The sequence below is a fragment of the Schistocerca gregaria genome, chromosome 8, assembly GCF_023897955.1.
Source record: "Schistocerca gregaria isolate iqSchGreg1 chromosome 8, iqSchGreg1.2, whole genome shotgun sequence".
NCBI lineage: Eukaryota > Metazoa > Arthropoda > Insecta > Orthoptera > Acrididae > Schistocerca > Schistocerca gregaria.
In genome coordinates, this window is record NC_064927.1 from 57,330,519 (window position 1) to 57,357,619 (window position 27,101).

At 43.8% G+C, this 27,101-nt stretch overlaps 1 protein-coding gene across 1 annotated transcript in view; it reads right to left on the minus strand.

Moving 5' to 3' along the window:
* Positions 1-389: 389 nt before the first annotated feature.
* Positions 390-27,101, minus strand: part of LOC126284518 (uncharacterized) — an 89,116-nt gene continuing 62,404 nt past the window's right edge. The window contains exons 3-4 of the mRNA XM_049983509.1: positions 14,908-15,027; positions 390-585 (exon numbers count right to left, since the gene is read on the minus strand). Of these exons, the coding sequence (XP_049839466.1) occupies positions 471-585; positions 14,908-15,027 (235 nt within the window). The 3' untranslated portion in view covers positions 390-470. The remainder of the gene's footprint in view (positions 586-14,907; positions 15,028-27,101) is intronic.

Genomic DNA, 27,101 nt, shown 5'->3' on the forward strand with positions numbered 1-27,101 from the left:
TATGCGTGCAACAGAACTTTTGTTGGAAGGTTTACGGTATTGTAAATCAGACTGCGAGGCGCTCACACAGATACTACGATTTCAGATTGGGGCTTTACAGACAGTTGTGGTACGCTAACATTTATTAGAGCCTCAATAGAATAAAAAGAAGTGCTTTTCAGAAGCAAGCGTAGAAAATGGCCTCGTGGATAAGCAGGCCTCGCTACCATGGTGGAAAGTACAGGTTCACGAACGAGTTGAATAAGGACAGGAAATATTGGATATTTCAATGGAATGCATTGGGTTCGCAGGAGGTGATTTACTGGACATCATTTTCGGTAAATAATGGTAACAACGTTTCCGATTTTGTGTAATGAAACAAAATGTTTTTATTTCTGCAGTTGGTTTTATTTACAGTAACTGAGTGATCATAGACATATGTGAAGTGTGGAGGGGTAAGTGAGCTCGGTCCAAGGAGAGCAGTGAACTGGTCAGCGCCACCACTGCGCGGAGTCGACGTCCGCGTCGCCCTGGTCCGAGACCGTGTTCAGGTCCCAGCCACCAGAGCCTGGTACCCACCACGACCACGGCGCGCGCTTGCGACCTCTGCAACACACGTGTCAAACCAGTACGTCACGTACCAGTCAATAGTGACCAGCAGACTGCAGGAAAAAATCACACTGAATTATTGTAATTGTGTAAACTGAGGAGCGAAGACATGATAACACCGCGGTCCATTTTTGGAACGCAGTACAACAGCGGTTCTGCGTACCATCGAACAGGTAAGCGCTTGGTAGTTTTGTGAAGACACGTGGCGCCAGACGCCGACGCTCAGATCACGCAGTTTCCGTAAACTAAACGTCGACGGTCTGTGGCCAAGGAGCTGGCCACCCAGGTGTGCCATCGCGTTCACATCAGGTGAATTTGGAAGGTAAGATGTTGACGTGAGTTAACTGTGACATTCCCTAAACTACTGTCGTACGGTTCTGGTACTGTGACACGGATAATTATCTAGCTGGAAGATGATATCGCTGTCAGGGAAAAATCACGCACGAAGGAGTGCAGATGGTTAACACACACATGGAATGGAAGCTCATCTGAACGTGCCCATACCGTCATACTGTCCCCACCAACCTGCAGCCGTGGATCGGTGAATGTTTCGACAGTCATTCGCCTATAGCTACAGACTGAACAAGTAACTTCTAAAAAATTATACCTCCAATTACTGATTACAGCGATAATATTCTGCAAGGCCTCTATCAGGAAAGCTCACGGCTCCTGGACCTGGTTATGAATGCCTGTGGTCGTCAAATCTGTGATGCTCGACTTTTTGATCAGATTTCAGCATCATGTGCGCAGTTATCCTACCTTCGTTCAGAGAGGCTCAGGGATATTTCCATACCCTCTACCTTATCTTCTGTCGTATCAACGAACACTGTCCGTGATATCTTTCCCTGACTTTAACGCTCTTATCTTAACAGCACAGCAGAAACAACCGATCCCGCCAGACGAAATCCTCTTTTTGTCACTCCACCGTCCAGCCACTCCCTCAATATCCTTCTGAGTATCAGGAACCCGACCGTATAGTAACCTCCCGCATAATATCAGAGAACTCTGTAACATCCCCAGCTTCGTAATATAGTTAATGACACACTACTAAAGCAACAATAAGCATTACCATTGTCTCTGTACGCACTCGTTACTCTCCTTCTCCCAACTAGATATTCCTAATTTCCCACCATTCTTAGCTGATACAGTCTCCTTAAATTTATTTTCTCCAGAGCACGCTATATCAGAAAGCATCGATTTTGTACATCTATAAATTCTTTTTATATCTGCCATTATCATTATTGATGTTATTGACATTATTATTATTATTACTGTTATCACTATTAGTGGCTACAGAACAAAGCTGAAGATTAGATGTGTCAATTAACTAATTAATGAGCAAGTACTGAAGAAGTGCAGTATGACAATAACGCTGAGGGCGTTCAAAGGATTGGAGGGCAGTACGCACATGACACGTTATGCCTCCAGACAGCATAACACCTGCACCTCCAAAACGATCATGTTCCACCAAGCTTCCGGGTGCAATACGTGTTTCCACTTCTCACATTATGAGGGTACGGCCATCACTGTGGATGATGATCGTTTTGGTGGACAAGGTGTTACGGTATTGGGGTGGCAAAATGTTGTGTGGATGTAATGAACTCCAAATCTTTGAACACGGTACACTCACCGGTAACTGTGACTCTGTACTTCTACCCCATGTGCTTTTTTTCAAGGTAACATTCTTATGTCTGACAGTGAGCGATCGCTCCGAACAGCGCAGGTGGAGGAGCTATTGGAACGGCGGGACTGGCGTGAACATCCCTCCGACATAAACCCTACCGAGCACGTTTTCTACTTGCTGATCGACTCTGTAGACGGGCGTCATCCGTCCCGCTTCTACTGTACGTCTGGGGTATCTACACCAGTAGTTACATAAGTTATTAATAGTTTTCACTTTGAGACTATTATGTTGCGAATACTGGTAATCTTATACACTCATTAGCCAAAACATTTTGATCACCTGCTTAATAGCTTTTCCGTCCGTCTTTGGAGCGAAATACATCGCTAATTATGCGTATTACATTCAGTTGTTAGGGTTGTGGAGAAATGTGCCTTTATATGTCTACGTACAGGTCTGTAATTCGCTTAACGGCCCGCCGATTTGCGTACGCGATTATGGTACCCGATAGCGACCCAGATGGATTCCATAGGATTTATATCAGGCAAATTTGCCTGCCGAGATATCAACGTGAGTTCACTATAATGCTCCTCAAACAACTGAAGCACGGTTATGACTCCGAGGCACGAATAATTATACTGCTAAAATATGACATCGCCGTCGGGCAAGATAACAAGAATGAAGGGATGCAGGTGGTTCGCAACTGTCACTGTATCTTCGATTACTACCACATTTCCGGCGCAAGCGCAGAAGAACGTCTCCCATGGCAGAATACTGCTCTTACCAGTCTGCGTCCAAGGGTCGCTGCACATTGCGAGGCGCCGTTTACCTCGTTGACTGTATTTGTGGAGACGACCATCGACCTAGTGTAGCAAACTGTGATTCACCCGAAGAGCCGACACTTTTCCATTGATCGACGGTCGAATCCTAATAGGCCTGTGTGCACTTTGGTCGTAACTAACGATGTCGTTGGGTCAACATGTGAACACGTAGGGTTTTCTGATGCGGAGCTCCACGTTCACCAATATACGATGAACAGCGTGCTCCAAAACACTTGTACCTGAACCAGTATTTTGCTCGTTCGGCAGATATGCCACAGATCACTAACTATCCTACTTTATAGACCAGACAAGCCTCGGAATCCCACATTCTGTGAAGAGTCGTGGACGTCCAAGCACTTAGCGCCTAGTGGTAGTTTGCTGCCTTCTACCTCTTTCCGCAGAGGCTTGCGACAGTAGCACGTGAACATTCGACTAGCTTCGCCGTTTTTGAGATACCCTTTCATAGGCTCTGCGTAATAATTATCCGCCCTTTGTTAAAGCCGTTTTTTTTTTTTTTTTTTTTTTTTTTTTTTTTTTTTTTTTTTTTTTTTTTTTTTTTGTCATCAGTCTCTACTGACTGGTTTGATGCGGCCCGCCACGAATTCCTTTCCTGTGCTAACCTCTTCATCTCAGAGTAGCACTTGCAACCTACGTCCTCAATTATTTGCTTGACGTATTCCAATCTCTGTCTTCTTCTACAGTTTTTGCCTTCTACAGCTCCCTCTAGTACCATGGAAGTCATTCCCTCATGTCTTAGCAGATGTCCTATCATCCTGTCCCTTCTTCTTATCAGTATTTTCCACATATTCCTTTCCTCTCCGATTCTGCGTAGAACCTCCTCATTCCTTAAATTATCAATCCACCTGATTTTCAACATTCGTCTGTAGCACCACATTTGAAATGCTTCGATTCTCTTCTGTTCCTGTTTTCCCACAGTCCATGTTTCACTACCATACAATGCTGTACTCCAGACGTACATCCTCAGAAATTTCTTCCTCAAATTAAGGCCGGTATTTGATATTAGGACTTCTCTTGGCCAGAAATGCCTTTTTTGCCATAGCGAGTCTGCTTTTGATATCCTCCTTGCTCCGTCCGTCATTGGTTATTTTACTGTCTAGGTAGCAGAATTCCTTAAAGTCATTGACTTCGTGATCATCAATCCTGATGTTAAGTTTCTCGCTGTTCTCATTTCTAATACTTCTCATTACCTTCGTATTTCTCCGATTTACTCTCAAACCATACTGTGTACTCATTAGACTGTTCATTCCGTTCAGCAGATCATTTAAGGATAGCAATGTCATCAGCGAATCGTATCATTGATATCCTTTCACCTTGTATTTTAATTCCACTCCTGAACCTTTCTTTTATTCCCATCATTGCTTCCTCGATGTACAGATTGAAGAGTAGGGGGCGAAAGGCTACAGCCTTGTCTTACTCCCTTCTTAATACGAACACTTCGTTCTTGATCGTCCACTCTTATTATTCCCTCTTGGTTGTTGTACATATTGTATATGACCCTTCTCTCCCTATAGCTTACCCCTACTTTTTTCAGAATCTCGAACAGCTTGCACCATTTTATATTGTCGAACGCTTTTTCCAGGTCGACAAATCCTATGAACGTATCTTCATTTTTCTTTAGCCTTGCTTCCATTATTAGTCGTAACGTCAGAATGGCCTCTCTCGTGCCTTTACTTTTCCTAAAGCCAAACTGATCGTCACCTAGCACATTCTAAATTTTCTTTTCCATTCTTCTGTATATTATTCTTGTAAGCAGCTTCGATGCATGAGATGTTAAGCTGATTGTGCGATAATTCTGTCACTGGTCAGCTCTTGCCGTCTTCGGAATTGTGTGGATGATGCTTTTCCGAAAGTCAGATGGTATGTCGCCAGACTCATATATTCTACACACCAACGTGACTAGTCGTTTTGTTGCCACTTCCCCTAATGATTTTAGAAATTCTGATGGCATGTTATCTATATCTTCTGCCTTATTTGACCGTAAGTCCTCCAAAGCTCTTTTAAATTCCGATTCTAATACTGGATCCCCTATCTCTTCTAAATCGACTCCTGTTTCTTCTTCTATCACATCAGACAAATCTTCACCCTCATATAGGCTTTCAATGTATTCTTTCCACCTATCTGCTCTCTCCTCTGCATTTAAGAGTGGAATTCCCGTTGCACTCTTTATGTTACCACCGTTGCTTTTAATGTCACCAAAGGTTGTTTTGACTTTCCTGTATGCTGAGTCTGTCCTTCCGACAATCATATCTTTTTCGATGTCTTCACATTTTCCCTGCAGCCATTTCGTCTTAGCTTCCCTGTACTTCCTATTTATTTCATTCCTCAGCGACTTGTATTTCTGTATTCCTGATTTTCCCGCGACATGTTTTTACTTCTTCCTTTCATCAATCAACTGAAGTATTTCTTCTGTTACCCATGGTTTCTTCGCAGCTACCTTCTCTGTACCTATGTTTTCCTTCCCAACTTACATACTGCATTGCCCTTTCAATATCCTCATACACTTTCCCTATCTGTTCATCTTCAGCTTGCGACGTCGGCATGTATACCTAAACTATCGTTGTCGGTGTTGGTCTGCTGTCGATTCTGATTAGAGCAACCCGGTCACTGAACTATTCATAGTAACACACCCTCTGCCCTAACTTCCTATTCATAACGAATCCTACACCTCTTATACCATTTTCTGCTGCTGTTGATATTACCCGATACTCATCTGACCAGAAATCCTTGTCTTCCTTCCACTTCACTTCACTGACCCCTACTATAAGTAGATTGAGCCTTTCCATTTCCCTTTTCAGATTTTCTAGTTTCCCTACTACGTTTAAGCTTCTGACATTCCACGCCACGACTCGTAGAACATTATCCTTTCATTGATTATTCAATCTTTTTCTCATGGTAACCTCCCCCTTGGGAGTCACCTCCCGGAGATCCGAATGGGGGACTATTCCGGAATCTTTTGCCAATGGAGAGATCATCATGACACTTCTTCAACTACAGGCCACATGTCCTGTGGATACACGTTACGTGTCTTTAATGCAGTGGTTTCCATTGCCTTCTGCATCCTCATGTCGTTCATCATTGCTGATTCTTCTGCCTTTAGGGGCAATTTCCCGCCCCTAGGACAAGAGAGTGCCCTAAACCTCTATCCGCTCCTCCGCCCTCTTTGACAAGGTCGTTGGCATAATGAGGCTGACTTCTTATGCCGGAAGTCTTCGGCCGCCAATGCTGATTATTTATCAAAATTTAGGCAGTGGCGGTGATCGAACCCGGGACCGAAGATGTTTTGATTATGAATCAAAAGCGCTACCCTTTTTTTTTTTGAACCCGGGTTTTCAGATTCCCAACCAGTTACCTTCTTTTTTTATTTTTTTATTACAAAATGCGTACGTAACACAAATAGGCATTTTTTAATAGCCAGCTATCCTAGCCACTTTTTTAACAAAAATGAGAAAAAAAGGATTTTGGGAGGTTTGTTTTTCTGCTTTTTTTTACTTTTATTTCATTTTATTTTTATACAAATGTATAAAAGGAAGGCCGTTCCTCTTCGGCTACATAAACATAATAATAGGAAGTCGTCCCGTTACGACAAAGGATGCTCCATACTATAGCCCGCTGCGAATTTTTCGATGACTGTCTTCTCGTTGCTGTGTTGTTTCCTCTGTTTGTTCAAATCTCATAAAAAAAATGGAACTGGGAAAAGGTGCTATGGTTATCATTTCATGTCATCGATAATCCAGCTGCGAGGCGGATTATGGAATGCGCTCCAAAGGAAATTAGAAAAATATTGCCTATATATATAGGGTTCTTGACGATCGCACAATGTCGTTCGTTGAGGTAATACCAAAAATCGGGTACTGTCTTTTCTCCATTACCGAAGAGGTAGTGAACAGCGTGGCCGCTGATCCACGTCACAGAGTTCGTTTTTGCTCTTGGGAAATAAATCTTATCGGGGAATAGAAGTGATCGGGTAGTTATCCTGTCAGGAGTCGTGCGTGTGAGAAAAGCCAATATCTGACGCACCAAATACCATACGTCCTTTGCCGACCCGCATTCGAAACGATGTTCATCTGTGTGAATCACTTGGCAATCCCTAGACCACGGGGTAGACCTTATCTTACTGGATTGCCCATTTGCAGTCCATACCTTCGCTAAGTTGAACCGCCGTCCGTGTATGCCCCTCTTTACATACTTTTGCTACCGTGTCACTTGGCCGCAATGCCTGGAGGCCGCATCCAGTGAAACTGTGGGTAAGTGATCATAATATTTTTGCTGTTCAATGTATTTGCGATTTAAGTGCCAGCAACTTTGTAATGTTACGTAGTAAACTTTAGCTTACAATGCCACAGACTGTTCACACTGTGAGCGCCTCTGGTGGCCTCTTCAGTTGGCGTCGCACTGCATGAGGTGTGGCTGTTTAAAGAGCGCCTCATCAAACAATGTGGAGGTCGGCGTGTTGCTGCTGTGTGAGCAGGACAGGAGGCGGCCTGTGCCAGTCCTGACGACAGACTACGGTGCTGGAGCGGACGCAAGCCAACCAGAGTGCACCGTTGAGCGCACATGGGGCCGCCGCAGGAAACGTTCCCTACTTCCTCACATGTTGACTCAACGGCATCGTCAGTTATGATTACTCTGTGCGCTGGATCATCGAGAACCTACCGCTGCTCAGTTTAAACGTGTCGCCCGGTCGGATGAATCACGTTTCTAGTCAGCAAGTTGGGTGGCGATTTACGGCTGCGGCCGTCATTTGGGTGAACGGCTGCTCGGAGAAATTCACCGCGCCAGAGACTCAGACCTGTGGCGGCAGTATTACTGTGTCGGGTACGCTCACCGAAACTTGCAGTGGAACTGTGGCAGTAATGGAAGGCAACAGGGCAGCTGCGGACGTCGTGGAGCATGTTCACACCACCTGCGTCCCTTTACAGCCGCCGTCATCCCCAACGGTGGTGCCATCTTACTGCACGACAAATTTCCCTGGCACACGGTCGCAATGGCCTACAGTGATTTGAGTAGCATGATCGTGAACTTACACTGACGCTTTGGTCACCAAATTTGCAGGATGCGAACCAGATGTAACACAGCACCCACAAACCAACATGTTTTTTAAGGAGATGGTTGATCAGTGCATTTATCCTTCCGTATGCTATCATATAACAATATATGAATAGTTTTATATGGAAAAGTGTTTTGTGCAGTGGACGAAGAACCTAAAATCCCGACAATTCATTATAGTTGTCATTTTCGTCAGTATCATCATCTCTTCAGATCATCAGTTTTCTTACCAGAAAGAGCTTTGAGATGACACACATCGTTTTCACCCCAAAGTACAAGCTGGCTGGACCTGCAGACGAGAGCCGTTCCAATTCCGTCCTCCCATCGTGATTTACATTTTCGTGGTTTCATTAAACTCCGTAACAAAAATACCAGGATAAATCGTTTTAGAACGATCCTACCGGTTTCCTTCCTCATGCCTTGCCAATAAGAGCTTGAGCACTGGTGTATCGACGAGATCCTGATCGCCCTTCCTTTATTTCTTGTTACTTTCCTCTAGTGAGCAAAAATATACACTATTAAGTAAGATGAGCTACGCTTTCAGAAGTTCTCCCAGTAAAACTAAGTCCGGCATTCGCCTTCCCTAACGCCAACCTGACGTGTTGATTCTGTTCATACCATTTTATATAGATCTGCACCTTTAGGTTTAAATGTTTAATCGAAACGACTGTGTCAAGCTGCAGCCTACTTATGCTTTATTCGGCCGTTGCAATACTGTTTCCCGCTCAGCCGTAGTAAGCTACGTTTCTCTACATTGAGAGCAAGCTGCCATTTGTATATTCCTACACTTACTAAACGACGACACCGCGGTTCCATTAGCAAACATCCGCAAGTTGCTACTCACCCTGTCCGTCAGATCATTTATGTATGAGGTTCGTTCAAAAAATTCCGGAACATTCGTCATTTCGTGGCAGTGGTGAGTTGGAGAGAAATGCGGTTGGCATCCCTGCCCACCTCTGTGATTTGTGTTTAAGTACCGGAAGTTTCAGTGTTGAATGCCTGTTAGTTATTCTGTATTCTGTACTGAGTGGGACGTTGTGTCGCACAGTTTGCAAATATCGAGATAGTAGAGTTAGAGCAGCCACGCTTCTGTATGAAACTGTGCGTGAACTAAAGAGACACACCAAATGATGCAGGAAGCCTATGGTGATGGGTGCTTAAGCCGTACTCGGTATTTCGAAGGTTCACACTGTTTAAAAATGGGTGCACGGAAATTAAAGATGACCCTTGTTGAGGACACCCTTCGAGTAGCGACGACGCTCGTGCAGGTACGTCAACGAAACTGTGCATGTCTTCGAGTACTGACTGTGCGCGAGACTGCAGAAGAATGTAACATTTCAGTTGCATCATGTCACGATATCCTGACACAGCATCTTGAAAATCATCATGTTGCCAAGTTCGCCCGACGGCTCATTAAATTTTGGAAATTTGTAGTAAGGTCTTATGAGGTCATCGGTCCCTAAGCCTGCACACTACTTAATCTAACTCAAAATAGCTTACTGTATGGACAACACACACACCCATGGCCGAGGGAGGACTCGAACCTACGACGGGGGAGCCGCACGGACCGTGACAGGGCGCCCCGGACCGCGCGGCTACTCCGCGCCGCCGGCTCATTAATTAGGACTAGAAAAACCTTCGCCTCGCAATCTATCAAGAGTTTCCAGATGGCCTAAATGTGATCGAAATGCTCCTTATGAGAATTATAACTGATGACCAGGCGTTGGTTATGATGTTGAGACCAAGGTTCAACTTCACAATCGATCTGGAAAGGTTTCCAAAACCAAAAAAGCTCGTCACGTCAAATAAAATGTCAAAGCCATGCTCATAGTTTTTTTGACTCTGAAGGATTAGTTAGTAATGAATTCGTGCCACAGGAACAAAGTGTTGATAGATGATACTCTCGGGACGTGTTGCGACTCCTGAGAGAAAAGAAAACGGCCTGAAATGTGGTGAGAGAATTCATGGATCTCGCATCATCACAATGCATCCGCATATTCGTCCCTGTTGTGCGTGGCTACTGCACAAAAAAACGAAATCACTGTGGTGCCTCGACCTCCGTACTCTCATACCTGACCCATGCGGTCTATTATTTCCAAAGTTGAAAACCCCGTTGAAAGAACGAAGATTTGCAACTATAGACGAGATGAAAGGAAACTAGCAGACGGCGCATCACGCGCATACAGCGAGAAGCGTACCAAGATTGCTTCCATAGTTGCGGACGGTGTTGGAGCGGTGTATCAATTATGGAGCAGAATATTTCGTAAGAGACCAGGTACAATAAGTAAAAGGTAAACGTAGATAAATGTTGTGGACAAAGTTTCGGAATTTTCTGAACAGACTCGTATATAGAAAATAAATATGGGGCATCGTACGATTTAAACAGATATCAGGTTGGTTACTATGGACCGAAAACGATAACCTGATGACAGTTTTTTTGATCATCGACTGTAATAAAAGAAAGATAATTGATACGCAACCATTTTTACCAAAACTGCCACACGTCATAATCAGACTCCATTAAATGCATGAATCCGCCAAATTAAATTTTTTTCCGGTGAGAAATAAAAGTAAGAGAATTGATAAAGCCAAAGGCAGTGACTGCCATATCTAATTACTAAAAATCTATATGATGTTCTTCTAATGGAGGATTTCTTAAATGAGTAGATCAGAGTCTCATTGAACGCACGTTGAGCGAAGTCTCACAGAGCAGATATGGGAAGGCCAATGTCGAGCCATTAGTCCCAAGAGGCTACGGGTCCTTTTGATGGTGTACATGCCGCCACCGCCGAGGAGGTGGTGAGTTGCCAGATGCGGAGGCGCTGTGTGTGAGCAGAGGTCTGCCTGTCAGGCGCCCCCCGCGCTTCGCCTGATGGCAGCAGTGGTTGCAGGATACTGAGAAGTAAATTGTTTTCAGTGTGACATTTCAGCCAGCGCCAGGAATGCACAGCGACTCTTTCCCACTGCTTAAGAGCTACGGAGTGAGCAGAACTGTGAAGAAGTGCACCCTGCACTGGTCCCCCATTCTGGGAAACACTGAGCCGGGGACAGTTTTGAGGTCAGTTCTAACAGATGGAATGAGAAGAAGCCATCCTTCAACTTTATACTTGCGGACGTGGCTGACTTAGGTTACTATTTTTTTGGTAAGAAACTGTAAGGGCACGTACCATTGGCTCATATAAATAAATTCTGGAGTGAGAGATCGCGCTTGACCAGTGCATGCATGGGGTGGCCTTATTCGCTGGACAGATAGTGGGACACGCCTGTTTCCGAGCTGCAGCACTAAAATGCCCCAATGCTGATTAAACACATTAAAATCGCGTTTGCGATGGAGACTGCTGCCTTATTAGGACTTATCTCATTTGGCGGTTCTCAGAAGAAAAATCAAACAAGAGCTCACATTCACAAACTGAGAGCAAAAATCCCCTTCTTGCTTGGAGCGGTCTGTAGAACAGTTCCATACGAAACTCGACAGGGGAAATTTCGTCAGAGAGACTGACTTCGACCGCGGGCTCTGGGGCACACCAGCCTTCGATGCAAGGCGGGTGGGTTCCGCAGCCACCACAGCAGCCACTGGGCGCTACCGGGAACTCCAGGTAGGGTAAACAGCAGCTGTTTTCACAAGCCGGATTGTAGGAGGCGAGCGTTCTGAATAATGGCACGACCTTCAAATTTTCATTTCAAGTACATTTATTATTAACTGCAGACTCAACACCAGCTCAATCAAGACAGTAGGTACAAGGGCAATTTGTTTCTGTTGTCATTTGGATCCTTCGTGATTAACAGTTAGCAATCACTGTGCGCCTTCTGGGAGCTTTGTTGCACCCCGAGTATTGTGCTGGTTATAATTTGCTCACTCCAGATTCATTTTCCAAACATTCCCAAGTTGTTGAGGCTTTAATTAAATAGTAACATGTGTTAATGTGAAGGGCATTCATTAAGTAATTAAACAAATTTTTTGAGGTCAATTTCCGTCGAGGAAATGCAGAATACGCTGTGGGACCATCGTGGAGTATTCCCTCTTCAATCTCTGTAGTATCATGAATTTCCAGTAGGTGGTAGTGCTATATGTTGCCTTGGAAATGGCTTCTGTAACGAGATGTGTTCCAACGATGGAGCTGTCACTGAATTTCTTTTGCACAAAACTAGGGCGTCGCTGATACTCACAGGCACTTGGAGAATGTGTACGCAAATCTGAAAGTGAACAAAAGCACGGGGAGTAGTTGAGCGAGCCATCTGTCATTATCGCAAGAAGGTCGCTCATTTCTGACCGCACGTAGCTGCGGCTCCTGCAGTTTTGGAACGTGCAGACACCCTCATACGACGACATCGACGAAGCACAGTCGGACACCTCGGCGCTCAACTGGACGTCTCTGTTGGTAGTGCTGGCACACTCGTTCACCCGTTGCCGGAATTAAAGGTGCGTTCCTGCTGAGTTCCTCGTGGCCTAAAAAGAGACCATAAAGAGCGAAGAAGGACCATCTGTGCGGAATTGTTTGGGCCAGTGCGGGATGTACATGGCTAGTGTGGAGGCTACTGAAGCAGAAAGACGTTCGCTGCGTTGTCGACCAGCGGACTGGTACCATGCGGGTATTGCAGCCTCCCTCCCCCCAGTAAGGTGGCATGAGGCCGTAGTATTGAACGGAGATTTTATTGAAAAAATGGATGTTGTAGCTATAAGAGTGGGGAATTAGATGGCGTATTGGAATCCTGAATAAAACCAACTCGGTTTCAGAAAAAAGCTGTTGCATTACTTATTGAAAGCCCCTCGTAATTGCAGGCTCAACATGAGCTCAGTCAAGGCAGTAGATGCGTGGGCGATTCTTTGTGTGCTTCTTTCTTTCCGTCCTTCTTGATTAACAACCAGCAATATTCTGCGAACTTAGTTGCATCCCCAAATGTTTCGCTGATTTTTATTTGTTCACTCCAGGTACATTGTGCATTATTCGAAGTTTATTAAGGTGCTGGAACTTTAATTATATTGTAAGCCGTGTTAATACTTCATAAAACTAACTGTCCTTTGTTATGTATGCAATCTGTGTATTACCTGGAGCCTAGAGGGACATTTAACAAAGAGAGCTATAGTTTGATGAATATCATTTTTGTGAATTACAGCACTCACGTTTTTTTAAGAGTCACCCCTGTTAATTAACTCAGTTAATTAACCTACGCCTACACCAGAACTCTGCAAACCGCTATTAGACATTTCCTTTCCTGGGTCACTTGGAAATAGAACAAGGAGAAAACAATTTTCTATATACCTCTGTGCAAGACCTAATTTCTCTTATGTACGTTGACGGCAACAGGATCGTTCTGCAGTCAGCTTCAAATGCTCATTATTTAAATGTTATCAATAGTTAATCCTCGAAAAGAACGTCGCTTTCCTTCCAGTCATTCTCAGTGGAGTTAGCGAAGCATCTCCATAATAATTGCGTGTTGTCCCAACCCACTGGTAATAAATGTAGCGGCCCGCCACTAAACGTCGCCCTTTAATCCGACCTGGTCTGCATCTCTTGGGCAGTACTCGAGAGTGGGTCGTACTTGTGTTTTATGTTATGTGGCGTCCTTTGTGGAAAAATCTTACCACCTTGCAGCAACGTCAGTTGCATTTGGGAAATATTCAGAGTGTCCCACGTATGCTGTATTGTCTGCCTTTCTGCTCCACAGTCGCTCTTTGTAGGCTCTACAAAGAGCATAAAGGCAGACAATCTAGCACACACGGGATGCAACTGATATTGCCACAAGGTGGTAAGTTTTTTCCACGAAACATTTAATATTCTTGTAAATATTTATTTATATCACTGTTTACAATGCAAATTCGGATTATAGATCATTTCATTGGATGACAATGGCTAATACTACGTAGTAACAATTACTGTACTACTGAAAGCCTGAGAGGTAATTTGAGCTGAGCACTGAAAGTGGAGGTGAAGTGGGCCACATGTTCCTCAGAAGCAGCTACCGGCCAAAGAGGCGCTCGGAAGAGACTTGCCGTGTTCTGCAGGGGTGAAGATTTACTGTCCTGTGTGTGTGTGTGTGTGTTAGAGAGAAAGAGAGAGAGAGAGAGCGCACAGTGTGTAGGCAGAGAAGTGCAGGTGTGCCTCGCACATGGTCTGCGGCGCGGCCAACGTGTCAGCGAGCTGACCATCGGTACAGTCGCACCTCAAGAGGTGACATGCGGTATAGGGAGAGACTCACAGTAAATGTGGCGAGTTTCATTTGCTTGCGTATTGAGCATTTTCTGAAAGCGTCAGTCAGAGTGAAGGTCTTTTCTCTCTCACGATTAAACAGCATCAGCTAACATTGTGCCTGTATAACAACAGGGGGCACCGTCTAAGGAAAGTCAAACGTATCTTCTGCAAACCTCGAAATCACATGTCGAGGTAGAACCCGATATTGCATGCTTCATATTTATATAATTTTTTGCATTCTACATGTCTTTTGAGAATAAATAATTTACGGTATCTAAGTTGTGATTCATTTTAGTAGCAGCCCGATTTGAATGATTGGTTTGAGATGCTACACTGAAGTGGAATAAAACCACAACACGGTGCCTTATTTTATGGAAGTCTCTAAGAGTATGCAGTCAATGGCAGGGTCATCTTAATCATTTGTAGTCATAAAATTCCATTGCGGAGAAAACATTAGGCAACCACACATGCTCACGGCAAATGTTACAGTCACCGAGTGTTCATTTGTAACCTAGAGCGTCTAGTCATGAATGTCACTTAGCTTATGTCCATTAACGTGACCCTTAGTAACTGAATACGACGAATGCGGTGGTCGCCGCATCGAGGCGGGCGTACTCACACTTTGCGCGCGTCGACGGCGCCGTAGCCCACGGGGACGCGCCTGACGCTGCCGCCCATCGCCTGCAGCGCCGCCATCGTCTGCAGCTGCGCCAGCCGCTGGTCGGACTGCCTCTTCCCCCTGGAAGCGTGCCACACGCACAACTTATTACCAGCTGCTGTGCTCACGTTGTGACAGACAAGGAAATATTAGGAGTAGGCATTGAGATTTAATTCTGTTTAACCTGCCGCTCTTTTCATAAATTCGAGATCGGTTGCGGCGACACCGTCTATTTCTAACACACTGCTTCATATGAAAACTCCTTTGTGAAGTATAATCTGTAATTATACGTAACAAATGTTGGTTCCGGTGTAACGTAACAAAACTTTAGGTCACGACGTAGAATTGCGGGAAATTATCCGACTGTTTCCATATCGATCTTTGTCAGTTTTTTCGAGTCGATCAGGTTTTGGTATTTGCTTTCTCTTTAGGGACAATCACCAGTTTTAATAACATATATTGGAAGTCACAACCACCTGATATCCTTAGTGACGTAACACGTTTGATAGGCGTTAGTTTCCATCAACTAAGCGTGAAAACCCGTCTCTGGAACACTGCTCTTCCTAATTTTTGGCTTTAAAGAAACAAAATACTTTTTGGAGCAAAAAACGACGCTCCGAGAAGGAATTACCCTAATGGGGCAAAAATCGGTGGATGTAATATACACGTACAGACAAACGAATTATTACAGTTCCAGAAAAATTGGATATTTTATTGGAGAGAAGGAGCTTCACAAATTGAGCAAGTCAATTACGCATTGGCCCACCTCTGCTCCTTACGGAAGCAGCTGGTCGGCTTGGCACTGATTGACTGAATTTCTGCATGTCCTCTTGACCGATATCGTCCGAAATTCTGTCCCATTGATTCCTTAGGTCATCAAAATCCCCATATAATTGGAAGCTCCAAACGTTCTCAGTTGGGAAGAGGTCCTGCGATGTTGTTGGCCAACTTAGGGTTTGGCGAGCACGAAAACAAGGAGCAGAAACTTTCGCCATGTGTGGGCGGGAGTTATCTTGCTGAAACGTAAGCCGAGGAAGGCTTGCAGCGAAGGGCAACGAAACGGGGCGTAGAATATCTTCGACGCACCGCTGTGTTGTAAGGCTGCGGCGGATGAAAACCAAAGGCGTCTTGCTGTGAAATGAAGTGGCACCCAACACCATCACTCCCTGTCTCCGGCCATATAGTGGGCTACAGTAAGGTTGGTAAACCACCGCTGCCCGGGGCGTCTCCAGACACGTCTGGTCATACAGGCTCTTTTCCAAGTGTGACTGATCATTGCAGACAATTCTACTCCACTCATTGAAAATCCGGGCTTGTTTTGTTCTCCTGTACGGCAAACCATCCTGTGTTTACATTGCAGCAAAATAATGCCCATCTGCACACGTCGATTCTTTTCTTTATAGGTTTTCCTATAGTCCACAATTCAATACTATATGATGCTGCTTTCTAAACGTACATTCTCATAAACTAACACTTCTCTAGGGCCGGCGGAAGTGGCCGAGCGGTTCTAGGCGCTACAGTCTGGATCCGTGCGATTATTACGGTCGCAGGTTCGAATCCTGCATCGGTTATGGATGTGTGTGATGTCCATAGATTAGTTAGGTTTAAGTAGTTCTTAGGGGACTGATGACCTAAGAAGTTGTCCCATAGTGCTCAGAGCCACTTCTCTAGGCAAGACATGGCCTGTTTGTTTGTTCTCATCTTCTTTTTAAGTCCACCTAGCTTCGTTCGTCATGTACTAGTTGGCTTCGAAGCTCCCAGAATGCATCAACTTCTCTTGTTCGTGATCACCAAATTCGACGTTAAGTTTCTCGCCATACTCATTTCTATTGTTTGTCATTTCTCTGGTCTTGTTCTGTATTCCGTACTCATTAGACTCTTTGTTCCTTCAACAGACCCTATAATCCCTCTTCACTTCCTCCTAGGACAACAATGTCATCAGTGAATATTATCATTTGTATTTATTCATTCTGAATTTTAATCCCACCCTTCAACCTTTCTTATATTTCCGTCATTGCTACTTCGGTGTTAAGATCCCAACATCAGAACAGTCTCTCTCGTTCCCTTACCTTTTTGAAAGACAGCTGGTCTTCGTCTAACAAATCCTCAATTTCCTCTGTTGTCTGTACTATGCCAGTATCATCTTTGGGGAGTTGGGCATATAGTCCGTGCGTCTGACATCTGGAAATTCACGCATTAAACGCGCTCGGAAGAGCCCTCTAGCAGCATGTTACAAAATATGCTCCTTGTATGATAAATGTTATACGGACACATGAGTCGTGCTCTAATTGCAGCTTTCTTCACTCCAGTAAATAACGTCGTGTGTGGAAGGGCATTAATCGAAAAATGGCTCAAATGGCTCTGAGCACTATGGGACTTAACTTCTGTGGTCATCAGTCCCCTAGAACGTAGAAATACTTAAACCTAACTAAGGACATCACACACATCCATGCCCGAGGCAGGATTCGAACCTGCGACCGTAGCGGTCGCGCGGTTCCAGACTAGTGCCTAGAAGCGCTCGGCCACTCCGGCCGGCGCATGAATCAAACATTCGCTATAATTTAGATAACACATTTCTTCCGATAAAGGAAGACAATGGTTGCAATAATTCACTGTTGTTGTTTTTATTGTACTCTTAAGTCTGAAGAGGTGTTTGATGATCTACACGCTAACCTATTCCGTGCAAGTGTCTTCAACTCAGCTCACTCACACCATCTGAGCCTGCTTACTATAGCTAAACCTTTGTCTACCTCTATAATTTTTACACCAAGCACTTCGTACCATTACGAAATTGACGAATCCGTCGTGCATCAGTGTATGTCCTATCAACCGGTCTCTTCTTTTAGTCAAATTGTGCCAAAAATTTCATTTCTCCGCAAGTCGATTCAGTTCCTCGTTAGTTAGTCGATCCATCGATCTAATCTTCTGCATTCTTCAGTGCCAGCAGTTCAAAATCTTGTCTTTTATTCTTGTCTGAACTGTTTATTGTCTACTTTTCATTTCATAAAAAGCTACGTTCCAAACAAATACTTTGAGAAAAGACTTCCTAATAATTAAACTTAATATTCGATGTTAACAAATTTCTGTTTTTCAGCAATGCTTTTCTTACTGTTGTTACGATGCATTTAACGTCTTGTGTGCTCTAGCCATTGTCACAGAACTCCTCCCTACCTTTCGGATATCATTACATATGTATCTCCTGATGTACAGCGTGATAATTATTCAACTATATGAAAAGAAACGTAAATTAGTTGCAAACTACGAGGTGCACACACTTTATTGAACATATCACTATTCAGATTTACGTTGTGGCATGTTCGATATGCATGCCATCATTAGCGATAATGTGATGCGGACGAGTAGCGAAATTGTGCATGACCCGCTGAAGCGCCGAAACTTCGATTCTGTCGATGACCTCAGGAATAGCTGTTTACGGCAGTGGTTTTGAGGTTATTGCTGTACACCTTGTCTTTAATATAGCCCCACAGAAAGGAGTCGCATGTGTTGAGATTCGCAGATATGGCGGCCAATTAAGGCCCTTGCCAGTGGCCTCTGGGTACCCCAGAGCCAGAATGCGATCCCCAAAGTGCTCTTCCAGGACATCAAACTCTCACGTACTTCGAATGAGGTAGAGATGCGCCTTTCATGAAGCGCATCTTGTCGAAATGAGGGTCAGTTTGGATGACGGGCATGAAATCATATTCCAAAACCTTCTCGTACCGTTCGGCAGTCGTCGTGATATGAAGAAATATCGCACCGATTATCCCGTGACTGGAAATTGCACACCACATAGCACCCGTTGAGAGTGAAGAGACTTCTTGATTGTGAAATGCGGATTCTCGGTCCCGTCAATGTGCCAATTTTCCTTATTGACGAACCAATCCAAATGAAAGCGGGCTTCACCGCTAAACGAAACTGTACACCGCGTACTAATTCCCATCATACCCCACGGACAACCGTGCAATTTGAACGTCCTAACGCAAACGGTTCAGAAGTTATGACGATCTTATTTCATAATCGTCGCCCTGTAATTAGACTGCATACAAACTACAAACTCATTATCATCTTAGCATTCCTTCAACTAGCCGAGTAAGGTGTGTAAGAGAATTTTCTTCCAGTTTTCTCTATCTTAAAATACTTCTTGCCTTCATATAGTCTACCAATTTCCTCTTTTAGTCTTCAGATCTTCCTTAATCTGATGCAGTCATCTTTTTCTGTGTCGTCCTATCGATGCTTTCTCCCGTACGTTTCTACCCAAGCATTGTTTTGGCAAGCGTTTATTTTTCATCCTCTTCACACGTCCAAACCACAACTGGCAGTACTCAGCCAGTCATTGACAGATTCACTTTCATCTCTGCTCTAATGTCTTCATTCCTAATTTTATGCAGTCGTCTTCAAGGTTGATCGCAAAAATTTCATTCCGCATGCTCGTAGCTTGCTCAGACCTGCCTCTTTGATTACACAGAACTCCTAGTTGTATGTCATAATCGACCGGAGATACGTTTCAAATATGGTCCGTTGGGCTCTCATAGTAACTCACTTTACCCACACTTGATGGCAATTTCGGATTTCTTTCTTACTCTGTTCTGTACTTCTAGTCTTGCAGTTCTTTCCTTAATATTGTAGTTTCCATATAACTGAAAGCCTCCACACATTCAGTTTTCTCTCCACCTAGCATCAGGTTTCCCTGGACAGACGTCCTGCTCAGAATCGTCGCTACAATTCTGCTGGTACTTACACTCAGGTGGCACTCCTTTAACTTGGAGCTGGACTCGTCTAATCTTCCCTCTACCACCAGTTCTGTTTCTCCCCAGGTAGCGACGCCATCACCAGAGACTAACACATTGAGATGACCATTTACTATCGAATTGATTTCCTTTATAACCACTCCTATAAATGCAATAAAAAGTAACAGGGAAAGTTCACTAATCTGTCCCAGTCCTCTCTCTCTCGCTCTCTCTCTCTCTCTCTGTCGTGAAGCTGTTCGGTCTGCCAGTCTTCATAGAGCAGTTGCACAATCTTTATTAGGGAACTTTGAATCATTAATTTTTCTAAACACTCCAGATCTTACACCTTGGCACACTGTAATATGATTTTTCCCAATCCAGAAACACGATTATGAGATCACCGTAGAAAACGCCTTGTTACAACAAATAAATAAAGGTTTGGATAGTTTCCGGTACTGTACGCGGTTGGCCCTTGCCTCTTCGTTCTAAGAATTTAACGGATGGCTGTATAAATGAAGCTGAAGCACACACATGGGTCTAATAGACGAAACAATTACGATACGATTTGCAATATTTTATCATACAATAATAAATTCAGTATGGAAGGAGTAGAAATTTATTACCTACAAACCATAACTGACATCCCTGCTAAATACTTAAAGCCAGGCGGCATGCTATTGAAATAAAAGTCAGGGAAGGGTATTCAGGAAGTATACCGGAATAATTCCCCAAGACGCTACATCATCCAGTCACAGTTAAAAGGATGATTGACAATCAGGAATATGCATGGCGATGTTATATCGAATGCAAGTCTATGAAAGTGCATAACCAAATCAGATAACGTCATGCTGGAAAAAAAGGAACAATCTCATAGTGATCAACTGAAAATTTACTCACTCGGAACCAAACGCAATAGTCTCGGTCTTTGTGATAGATGGAAAATTGTTTTATATGGCAAGAAACTTCATGTAATCTTTGTAGATGACTTAGAGCCAAGGGAGATTTAACAGGTAACTAAAATTCGTATTTACCGCAGGACGGTATTCGTTACGTTGAGACTGTTTAGAACGAGAGGTTCAACGCTTCAGCACCGCTTTTTTATCTCCTTCACTTGTTTTTAGTACGAGCATCGGGCAAAAGTCCCTAGTGCATCGCAAAAGTGTATGACTGAAGACCACAATTCAGATATTTTCTCGTATTTTTTTTCTCCCTCTATAAGAATCTGTTAGATATCGTGTTACGCAACATATGCTGGCTGTTTTTATTAGTGTCTTTATTACTGAACCCAACATTTCAGATATTTTTAGCATTTTTTGCCTAGTTAGGAATCCATTAGATACTGTCTTACACAACTGACGCGAAGATTAATGTGAGTTGCGACGATTGTCACTTGTAGAGAGACAACGGGACTGATTGCCTTTAACGGACCGGACTTGGACCTTTGAATAAGGGTTCGCGTTATGGCCGCCTGAACTGACGTCACGTTATGTTTATAAACATCAGAGACCCACGTTCTGGCCCTCCGGTTCTTGTATCTCTACTGACGACACCGAGAGTGTCAAGTACGTACATGACACTCGGGACGCAACGTACGGGAACTGATAATAAAACACGTTTTAAAGCTACTGTTAACAATGGCATAGATTTAGAAATAATCTTGCTGCGCTGACCGCTATGCTCACGTGCTAGACACGTGCCTAGCAAAAATGAATACTTACACTGCAGTGAAGCGCTTTTGACAGCCATCTAAATACACAGTGTGAGGTAGCTAAGACGGGTCAGCGCAAACATACCCAGAATGACGGTGGGGTCGTCGTCAAGTGTAGAGGACAACAAGGTTAATTTCCGGACGTTCACAACTAACTTTTATCGTTTATAATCGCCGAATTACGACACCGACTTAGTTGATTACTGATGGAACTGTATACCTTTTTCTGAGATATTTGAAAGACCTTCTAATAGAAGCTTCACTACATAACATGTATGGAACTTGTTCGAACAATATCAAGATAATAGCGCCGAAAAAGGCCTGTCCCGCCGTCGGAAGAATAGGCTCCTCAAACGTCTGGCCTGTTATACCAAATGTAAACAGGCACGTAAATCACGAGGGAAACTCGCCGTCGCACCCTCCCTCAGATTTAGTGGTAAGATGGCCCAGTGGGTACCCCGTCAAAGAGTGAGCACAGATCAGGCATGAAAAAAGGAAGAAGGTGTGCTGAAAAGCAAAATGAAGTCAGTGAACGGTCCAAGGACAGGAAGTGCAATGCAGAGCAGCTGGAGAGCGCAGGGGCGTCGTGCTTACCCTGGCCGGCACGGTAGCTCAGCTGGCTGGTCTCTGCAGTGAAAAACTGACTGAGGGGGTCAGAGTCGGACTTCAGTGAATGTCACGTGACGTCTGCTACGATCAAATACAACGAACCATAATGGGAAAGAAATAAAGAAATGATCACGGCGTTTGACTGTTAAGCGGGTGAGCCGTTTCAAAACTATATGTCATATGTCCGGTCATTGAAATGTTTTTCCTCTTTCTGTAGTCTTGAAATTGTCATACAATAGATAGATTATAGAAGTCATGTTGTATGAATACGTTACCGTCGCAAATAAACGTGACGAATAGTGAGAGCAGGAGAGATACCACATAGAAGTGTCACAGAAATGAAAACAACAAATAAACAGGTGTGAACTGTGTTACAACAAAGGAACTCCAGATTAAAAATTTCGAAAATGGAAGGCAACTTCAAAAAAGTTAGAAACATACGTTTTGACAGAGCGCAGAGAGACTGTGTGATTGTGCACTGTTGTGTTCATTTGTTGCAGCTTATGTGACAAACTATTATGTTTTCATCATTTCCTTGGCAGTGATCACATTCACCATATTCATACGAACACCTAAATCGGGCACGGAGGCATATCTCACATTTTGTTGACTTGTCGCCATCGTTTGCGGTTCCCATTCGAAATCCACTTCCTTTCGGCTGTGCAGAATCAACTGCCATTATAGGCCTCTTTCTGTCACCTCGCTGTTGGAAACGGACACATATTTGAATGCGGTGAACAGCGAAAGAAAAAAATTGGAAGCCCACCGCAGGGACGGTGCCATTCTTGTTTCAAAGTGATCTATATTGCTCTTTTTGTCTTTGGACCATTCACTGTCTCTATCTCGCTTTTTCTTTCACGATTCAGTACACCTTCTCCCTGTTTTCATGCTGATCTGTGTTCGGCTTTTGACGGGCTGTCCACTGCGTCCTCTTAGCATTAAATCGCAGTGTCGCAATTTGGCGACTATAGCTGTGAACGTCACGAAATTTGCCACATTGTCCCCTATAACCGTACCTCGTTATATTTACTCATTCTGGACATGTCTGGGGTGGCGTGTCTTAGCTCCCTCACCCTGAGTAACCTGACAATGTCGCAACAGCCAAAGCAGGTGCGTAGTGAACAATAATGAATTCTCTCAGTATATAGCCACAGAGCTAATGGAGAAATAGTTTCAGCCCTTAAACAAACTCTTAGCAGCGATGAAATCCAAAGAAAACATTATAACTGCCTAGATTTTCTTCTATTATTAGCATGAAAATCACCACAAGAGATATTTTAAAATTAGTACATTATGTCAAGACTGAAGAAATTATTAGATAGTAAAAGAGGTATTTAACTGATTACGGAACAAAATATAAAATGACGGTAGATGAAGGAAGGAAAGGCGAATACAGTCGTCTAAAAAGTAAAATGGTAAAGCGGGAACGCATAGATAATAAACGCCAAGCTATAGAAACACGCACCACAATGGAGAAAACAGATACCGCCTACAAGAATATATTAAAGAGAACTGCCCGTACAAACTTCAAGAGCTCAGATCGCAAGTTAGTACCAACCAAAGAAGGAAAGTCTAATATGTGGATTTAATATATACATGCAAAGTGTACAAGGGAATCGAACATAAAGACAATTTTACAATGGTCGATAGAACGGTAAGCAGTGGCTGAGAGTCTATTCTCCAGATTATTCAATCTGTACATCTAGCAAGCAGTAAAGGAAGCCAAACCTGAATTTGTAGAAGGAATTAAAATTCAGTGAGAAGAAATAAAGACTTTGAGTTTTACCGATGACGTAATTCTGTCAGATGCAGCGAAGGACTTGAAAGTACAGCTGAACGGAATGAACAGTATCTTGAAAGGCGAACGTAAGATGCAGGTTAACTAGTGCCATAAGTCGAAGTAAATCAGACGGTGGTGGAGGTATTACATCAGGAAATGAGAAACTACAAGTAATAAATTGGGCAGCAAAATAACTAATGATGGCCGAATAAAGGAAAGTATCAAATGCAGACTGAAACAGGAAGTTTCTGGGTATATTTGTCTGGATGTGAAACGTGGACTTCAAGGATTTCAGATAAGAAGAGAATTGAAGCTTTTGAAATGCGGTGGTACAGAAGAACGAAGATTGTAGGGGCAGTCGCGTAACTAATGGGGAAATACTGAACCGAAAAGTGTCCAGACTGGACTATTTAAAAACATTAAAAAAGTTAAGAAGATGATTTTAATGTTTCAGGTGTTTCACATAGTCTCCCCGCCACTTGAGTGCAATGCATAGAACGTTCTTAGAACCACGTGAAACTATCAGAAAAGCCCTTCTTTGCGATTTTCTACAACTCGTGTGTCACACTGCGTCGAATGTCGGTTATGTTGCACCATCATGTTAATTCCTGCACATTGGGTTTCGTGGTAGGTTCGTATTATAACATCGTCTCGTCGCCGGTGATTTTTTCCAGACATTAATTGCCCGCGTTATGCATTTCTGTCACGGCGCTGCAGACGTCCTCACGTTACTGTTTTTGTTCGGAAGGCGAGGTGTGCCTCATGAAAAATGCCCACACTTTTCTCTTCTTAAAAACATTATGGAGAATGTCCTGAGCGTAAGCCCACTAGTTAACACTGCCTGGTCACAGCTGACTGATCGCATCCACATGTTTTGTTGTTTACAGTTGTCAGCTGCCACCACGGCTACAGCGCTGCTACCGCTTGTATGACAGCAATAAAATAAGTCTTTGAACTTTTTGGACTGGCGGTGTACGGTAGAAATTTACTAATTAAGAAAACAAGCAAGCGGTTGATATGTCACGTCTTGGGATGTCAAGGTATCTGTAGTTTAGTAATGAAGGGAAGGATGTGGGATAAAAATCGCAGAGTGAGACTAATGTTTGACTACAGCAAGTCGAACCACGCGGGTGTAGGTAGCAGCAGGTACGCAGAGACGATGACTACAAAGGATGGACCAGATGTGAGACATGGATGAAACCAAACTTCGGTCTGAAGTTCACAACAATTCAACAACAACAAGAAGAACGATAACAATCAAAACAGCATATCAAGGAAGAAGTTAATCTAGCTGTGTGGGTGTCACATAACGAAATATTATACTATTGTACTGATTTGATAGCTCCATGATTGATATAATTTTACAGTTAATGGTATAAGATTAACAATTAGAAATACGTAAGTAAATCCAATCGATACTTCTCATCTACGTGCAACACGGCATACGATATAGGCGGGTGCTGAAGACTTCTTTCCTCGGAGACCGCAGTTGATTATCCGAGTACCAGGTAGATCACCGATATGGGGACGAGAAGGACATATTTAGTCTTAATTGGAAGATTATTCTACAGCTCTCAACGAAATTATCGTGCAGACGTTATATCATAAAATACAAATTATTACAATTTCGGAGGAATTGGATGATTTATTCAAGGAAAAGAGCTTCACAAACTGTGACAGTAAGTAACGCGTGCCGGCCGGGTTGGCCGAGCGGTTCTAGGTGCTATAGTCTGGAACCGTGCGACCGCTACGGTAGCAGGTTCGAACACTGCCTCGGGCATGGATATGTGTGATGTCCTTAGGTTAGTTAGGTTTAAGTAGTTCTAAGTTCTATGGGACTGATGACCTCACAAGTTAAGTCCCAAAGTGCTTAGAGCCAGCCAGTAACGCGTACGTCCACCTCTGACCTTTCTGCAAGCAGTTATTCAGCTTGAGTTTGACTGATAGAGTGTTGGATGTCCTCCTAAAGTATATCGTGCCGCGTTTTGTCCACTAGGCGGGTTAAGTCGTCAGCCCATAATGCTCCAAACGTTCTCAACTGGAGAGAGATCCGGCGACTTTGTCGGCCGACGTAGGGTTTGGCGTTCACGAAGACAAGTAGTAGAAATTACAGCCCTATGTTGGCGGGCCGTTATATTGCTGAAATGTAAGCCTAGGTTGGCTTGCCACGAAGGGCGACAAAACGGGACGTGCCTCTGTGCTGTAAGGGTGGCCCGTGTGAAGAGAAATGACGCATCCGATCATGGCTGCTGGTTGTAGGCCGTATGGCGAAAGACTGCTATCTACCGCTGTCCAGGTCGTCTCCAGACTCATCTTCAACCTGGAATCTCATTGTCTGGAGTAGAATTGCCTGCGATGATGAGTCCCGCTTCGAGTGGAATCCAGACGACCATCGAAGACATGTCTGGAGAGACCCCTGACAGTGGTGGGTAACCACACCGAATGTCGCCCGCCTTATTGAGCCACAATCAGGTGTGGTGTGCTTGTGTGCCAAGTCTTTCAATAGCAGGACGCCTTTGGTTGTCTTTGGCGGCACCCTTAAGGCACAGCGGCACGTCGACGGTGTTCCACGTCCAGTTTTCTTGCCCTTCATGGCAAGCTATCCTGGGCTTACATTCAGCAAGGTAGTGTCCGCACCCACACAGGAAGAGTGTCTACTGCTTGCCTCCCGCTTGCCAAACCGTACCTTGGTCAGGAAGGTCGCCAGACCTCCCTCAAACGAGTGCGTTTGTAGCATTGTGGGCAGGTCCCTCCAACCAGTTCCGGATTTTGACGGTCTAACGCGCCATTTGGACAGAATGTGGCACGATATCGTTCAAGGGAACATCCAACAGCTCCATGAACCAATGTCAAGCCTAATAATTGCTTGCATAAGGGCCATAGGGAGTCCATTTGCATTATTAATTGCTAAATCTGTGAAGATCATTCTTTTGAATAAATCATCCATTTTTTGTGAAATTGTAATCATTTGTTTGTGGGTACATGCGCATCACACCTAGCAGTTTCCGCACCATTCGGGGAATTCCTTCGTGGTGCGTCTTTTTTTTTTTTTTTTTTTCTTAGAGTGTGCACAGAAGTTAGTACGAAACAGTAACGGTATCTTCTCTGTCATGTGACGAAAACAGGCAATGGAGTCTCATTTTAAAGAAGCACGTTTGGAGTACAGGCTCACTAATGGTGATAGTCTATAACAAAAATGAGCTTTTTGTGAACAAAGAAATGGAGTACATGGGAGCCAAAAAATACACATAATCTAGAAAACAGGCAAATGGGAATAGAAAAAGCGAAAAATTCCACAAAATTTACATCGAGATTTGCTATCAATCTGGAC